The following is a 6,000-nucleotide window of genomic DNA, read 5'->3' on the forward strand; positions in this document are numbered from 1 at the left end:
CTCCAGCCCTACCTTGCAGCATTAGCTCTTGCCAAATCCAGACCCTGCTCACAAACTGTGTGGCAGCTGGCAGGGGAGAAAACTGCTCACTGGAATGGTGACTGAAACACAGCCAGACTTTAACAGCCCAGGTAACAGCCACTGAAACACAGCCAGACTTTACCAGTACAGGTAACAGCCACCGAAACACAGCCTGACTTTACCAGCACAGGTAACAGCCACTGAAACACAGCCAGACTTTACCAGTACAGGTAACAGCCACCGAAACACAGCCTGACTTTACCAGCACAGGTAACAGCCACTGAAACACAGCCAGACTTTACCAGCACAGGTAACAGCCACTGAAACACAGCCTGACTTTACCAGCACAGGTAACAGCAACCAAAACACAGCCTGACTTTACCAGCACAGGTAACAGCCACTGAAACACAGCCTGACTTTACCAGCACAGGTAACAGCAACCAAAACACAGCCTGACTTTACCAGCACAGGTAACAGCCACTGAAACACAGCCTGACTTAAGCAACAGGGCAAGCGACACAAACTGAAGTACAGCCAAGCTTAACCCACAGGACAAGTGACACTCTTGCCAAGTGACAGACAGAGCCCTGTGGGTTCCCAGCTGTCCCTCCCTCTCCACGCCTCAGCCAACCCATCTCTTCCCCTCACCAAGCACTCCCAGCAGCTCACCCGAGCCACACCCATGGATGTGGGCTCCTGCACGTCAGGAGAAGGTGATTCTCTCAGAGCAGGAGGCGTTTGGGCTGCCTGAGCACCAGCGTGAGCAAGCAGAGGGAGTGGGACAAGCTGGGACAGCCAAGGCTGTGTGGGGCAGAGCTGCTGCTGAACCCTCTCCCCACCCTAACACACAGCTCTGCACTGCTTATTCACCATTTTGTGCCAAGTTGGGCACCTCTGTGCCACTCAGGGAACACGTGGAGTGATGGGATTCCATGTGTTATGGAATATGGGCACAGGCATGCAAGTCCCAATTATCATTATGCATCTCTAAGTTAAACTGTTTACACCGAGAGCTGTTTCTCTGGATGGGGAGGTGCAGGTGCTTTGTGGCCAACAGAGAATCTCAAAGGGTGGAAGCTGGCCTGGGCCTCTGCTAAATGTGCTACAGGGCTAAAACAGGGGTGTAGTTCCCAAATGGTCAGTCCAGCACCATTCCTGAGCTTGACACTCACTTTAAAATAGCATGCAATTTAAAAATAAGCATTACAAATGAAGGTTACCTTACAAGGAACATATAATTTACATTTCTAAACTCACACTCTTTGTTTTGATGTAACCCATGGAGTTCCTGCTCTGCAAGGCCAGTGGACATTGTTTATTGCCTTTAACCTGTATCAAGGTGATCTTTTTTATCCTTCATCGTACTTTGGAAAAGCAATTCCATAGGACAAGAACTCATCTTAAATCTTTGGTGCTCATGCCAAGGAGAACGTGAGAGCCCTGACAAGCTGTGTGATCCCTTTTAGCACCAGGAGTTGTGTCATTCATCCAGAGACCCCTGACAGTCACCTTGAATGTTACGTGCCCTCGCAGTGGTTTTTAAATTCTATAGATGTTTAAAGAAATGCTTCTGTTTTCTTTGATCTTCTGCAACCATGCAAGTATTAACATACACAATGCTGACAGAAAGACACTGGATAAAATGGTTATTTTTAGAATTTCCTCACTTCATAAAGCCGTACAATAGCTAGGATGCCACAAATAACTCACTATGAATTCTTCTTATAAGCAAACAGAGGAAGTGTGAGTTTAGGAAGAGGCAAGGACTTCGGAAGATGCAATTTATTAAAATACTAGATTTAGTAGTGTAAGTAAAAATTTATCTAGAAATATTGGTTTTGCTTTGGGTCAGTGAAAATATAAACTAGATTTTATTCCCCAGGTCAGTCTGAAACTTGGGCAGAAATGACTAACACTTAATAACCATCAGCGAGTCCAAGTCTGCTCTGAGATAAAAAGCAACAAAAGCAGGGGACTATTCAATTTGTGACCAACTTTTTGACTTCTGGGAGGATTTGTTTATGCTATTAAAAAAGTGGGGTTTAGTTGGCTAGTGTTTTTTGTTTGAGATTCCCACTCTGTTATTTTGTGGGTTTAGGAAAGTTTCAGCTTCTCTCCTCTATTACCTGTTCTGTCAGTGAAGAAGCAATGAAGTCACAGCAAGTTTCAAACCACTGGCCAGAAGTTGTCCTTGTGTGCTTTTCCCCAGCTCCTAGGACAAGTTGAAGAGCTTTTATATGAAATGGAGAGTCAGCCATCTGATTACAGCTGGCTTGGGATGGGACCAGGAAAGGCAGGGGAAAAAGTGTGTTGGAAATGGTTTCTGAAGGACTGTCAGCATTTGTGTTGGGGCTTTCCTGAAGCATTACCATGTTGAGTTCTGTTGTTGTGTGTCTGAGGAATAACTTCAGCTCTCTGTAGATCAGCACCCTGACTTTGGCCTGGAAGACTCCCAGATCTCCTAAAGTGAAGAATGCATGAGCAGCTGCTAACTTCCCTCTGGCCAGATTTTACAAGGTGCTTTGGAGACATCTAATAAGCCCCAACCAGAGATTGTCCAACTCACTTGTGCCCCAGCACTGTGATTTTATAGGCACTTTTTGTCAGACTCCAACGTACCTGTAGTGCTGCAGTTGTGATTCCAGCTGCTGGATGTGTATTTGCAGATGTGGCACTTCCTTAGCTCTCACTTCCAGCTCCTTCACTTTGCCAAGACTGTTCAGGACAGCGTGTCTGGCCTCTTCCACCTTCCTCCTCATCTCTGCCTGCTCCCTCTTCAGGTTACGGTTGCAATCTTCCAGGCTGACCAGAGCTTCCTGAGAGCTCTTCAGCTCCTTCTCCAGCTCCTGACTGAACCTGATGGCTTCTTCAATCTGCCCATCCCTGGAGCTGCGGATGAGCTCCATTTCCTCCAGGACACTTTGGAGGCACTTGGTCTGAGAGTGCTTCTGTGTTAATGCTCTCTTCCTCCCTACGAAGCAGGATCCTTCTTTCGGATGGCTGGCATGGCTCTTCCGCAGTCCCACCTGTAACGACCAGGAGCACAAAGCAGGGAGAAATTGATGGGTTTTAATGAAGACTGAAAGTGGCTGATTGTGCTTTGTTGGTTTGTTGTTTTTTTTAATCACACAGAGTTGATCAGCAGCTAAAGCTACTTGGCCTTTGCCAAATACAGAGACAAGGAAACAATCTCTGGAAAGTAGTTGTTAATACCTAGCTATGCATTTAATTTCAAACTACTCACTAGCATGTTATTGCACAAGTTTCTGTATAGCTTTAATGTCATTACTATGGTCTGTACTCAGGAGTCAAGTAGTCTGCTGAAAAAGATATTTCCAATGAAGTTGTGTTCAGAAGAAGAGAGCAGGGAGCAGCTGGGCGTGTTCTGGAGCTCTCCTCTTTGTCGTTTTCATTCTTCCTGGGACCTCTGACTGGTGACTTCGGGTTTGCTGCAGATCTCCTTTCCCTTTTTTAGATGAAAAGGGTAAAAGTGTCTCTGACCTGCCTTGCTGGACATTGTGAAGACAACAGTCATCTACTGCAAGTGGAAGTGTCACAGGTGGAGCAGAGTTCGGTGAGTGCTGTGCTAGTATCAAATCACACCTGGTCAGACCTGCCAGAGCAATGGGTCCATGCTGCCCTTCCCTGCTCTGCCTGTTCCATGCTATTTCATGCCGGAGGAATTTAACTGCTGTTGAGTGAGTATGTGTGTCACTCGAGTACAGCAGTGCAGCAGAACCAGCAGAATCCAGCCCCAGAATTAATGGGGCTCTGCAGAGGAGCCCCAGACTATTCATCAGCCTGCCTGCAGAACCGGCTCCAACTCGGAACTCTTGTGACCACACTCTGAGGAAAACATCTTTCTAATATTTCTTATAGGCACTTCTGGCTGAGACACTGCTTGTGCTTGTGCAAGTAGGAATCCAAAAGTTCTTTCTCACTTCAGGAAAAACCCTGCAGTGGTGCACATCCAGCATATGGTATCAGCACATCCTGACTGCACGTGCAGTAGAAGAAGCAGCAGCATTGTACACATGGGTTTGTAAAGCTGAACTCCCCCTCACTTTTAACAGAGTGCTCATCACAACTATATTTAATGGTGCACCGCTGCCACACATTTCTCCTTAAAGCCTCCCTATAACTAAACTTTGCTAAAAAGTTAATGCCGAGGATGAACGAGCAACTTCGGTCTCAGTCTGGCAGTGGAGGGGTTATAAACACTGACTCTCCGAGAGCAGCATCTCTCCTGAAGCACTCGGGGCCAGCCGAGCCGCCCCCGGGAGGCCGGTGCAGAAGCCGGCCCGGACTCACCTGCAGCGCCAGGCACCGCGCATCGCTGCTCTGCAGGGCTGCGCGCATGTCCTCCACCAGCTCCCGCAGGCTGCCGTTCTCCTCCTCCAGCCTGGCGATGCGGTCCTCGGCCTGCTCCAGCGCCACGATCTCCTCGTAGCACTCTCGGGAGCAGGGCCCCGGCGGCCGCCGCTCGGCGCTGCCCGCGGCTCCGCGGCCGGCGGGGTCGGTGCGGCGGCGGCGGCGGGGGCTGCGCAGGCGGATCTGGGTCTCGATGTGCTCGCTCTCCCGGCCCAGCGGCAGCCGCGGCCCCGCGCGGGTGCTGAAGTGGCCGCAGAGCCGCGCGTGGAACTGGCGGAAGGTGAGCTCGGCCGAGAGCCCGTCCCACAGCCCCGCGCACTCCTCGGGCTCCGCCGCCTCCTCCAGCCCCAGCACCTGGCACAGCGTGCGGAAGTCCTCGCCGGGGATGCGGCCCGCCCCGGCGCAGTCCAGGTGGTGGAAGATCTCCTGCAGGTACTGGTCCAGGCCGGTGGCCAGCACGACGATCTCGTTCTCCACGCCACGGTCCAGCCCGTAGTGGTAGGCGAGGGCGCTGACCAGCCACTGCGTGCGCCGGGCCGGCCGCCCGTAGGGGTCCCAGCCCTCAGGCGGCTCCATCGCGCCGGCCCGGCCCGTGGGGCTGCCCGAGCATCCTGAGCTCCCGCCCGGCCGAGCGCTCGGCCCCGGCCCGCGGCGGGGCGGGACGGGCGGGGCGGGGCCGCCGCCTCTCCAGCGCCGCTCGCCGAGCGCCCGGCTCGCCCCGCAGCGGAGCCGCGTCTGCCTTTGTCCGGCACGAAAAGGGATTCCGGCAAAGCGGCCGCGTGCCACCCTGCTCCGTTTGTCTGCCAAGCCTGCTCCCCAAGCGTGTTTCTCATTTCTTCACTCATTTCTCCCTTCTGGTTTCTCTTAAACACAAGCAACACGATAGCATCGCACAATCCACTTTGACAAGTAGAGCTTGTGAACGAGTGAGTGCTTCCACTAAATTGCAACCCCAGTGTGCGTGAAAGCCGACATTCTGTTTGCTCAGACCTGCTCACCTCTGTAGATGAGGTGACTTCATGGCGTTGCTGTGTGGGCTTTAAGGGGTCTGGGATAGAGGTGAGAAGCGTTAAACTCGTTCAGACGAGCTGCCCAAAGCAGTGACTTTAGTGTCTCCGGCTGGGGGGTAGGACCGGCCTTGTTGAACGCAGGCAGCAGCACGAGCAGGGCTCCCCCACCAGCAGGGACATGCCACGAGCCAGGAGGGGACCGTGGCACCAGCCGTACCCAAGGTCTGAAAAGGGTGGCAAAGTCAGGTGCTGCTAACAGGCTGCATTAAGAGCCCAGGCAAGGTGTGGTGCGCAGCCACCAGTTTGGGAGCCATCCAAGGAGTCCTGTCAAGAGCCAATTGTTCTAATATTCTCTCTAGGACAAAAAAGGAGCAAACCAATCCAGCTGATAGGTGAGGAAAGAGAATTCAAGTTCATTTAAAGCGCTGCTCAATTCAGGGTTGGCTTTCTTTTGAGTGAACTGATGCTAAGAAATATTTTCTCACATATGGTGGGGTTTCTTTGCAAACAGGCTTTGATGAGAAATTTCTGACCACACTTGCTTTTGCTCTTTGAGATAAGTCAAGAACCTGAATAGCTCTGTTGAGGAATGGACACT

The 6,000-nt window shown here is 51.6% G+C and overlaps 1 protein-coding gene across 2 annotated transcripts in view; it reads right to left on the reverse strand.

The window, feature by feature from the left end:
• Nucleotides 1-5,217, reverse strand: part of EFCC1 (EF-hand and coiled-coil domain containing 1) — a 36,706-nt gene extending 31,489 nt beyond the window's left edge. The window contains exons 1-2 of one of the 2 annotated variants that reach the window (XM_038149459.1): nucleotides 4,333-5,217; nucleotides 2,641-3,047 (exon numbers count right to left, since the gene is read on the reverse strand). In XM_038149459.1, the coding sequence (XP_038005387.1) occupies nucleotides 2,641-3,047; nucleotides 4,333-4,968 (1,043 nt within the window). In that variant the 5' untranslated portion in view covers nucleotides 4,969-5,217. The remainder of the gene's footprint in view (nucleotides 1-2,640; nucleotides 3,048-4,332) is intronic. The other variant, XM_038149460.1, reaches the window with a different exon arrangement.
• Nucleotides 5,218-6,000: the final 783 nt, after the last annotated feature.

The sequence above is a fragment of the Motacilla alba genome, chromosome 12 (assembly GCF_015832195.1).
Source record: "Motacilla alba alba isolate MOTALB_02 chromosome 12, Motacilla_alba_V1.0_pri, whole genome shotgun sequence".
Taxonomy (NCBI): domain Eukaryota; kingdom Metazoa; phylum Chordata; class Aves; order Passeriformes; family Motacillidae; genus Motacilla; species Motacilla alba.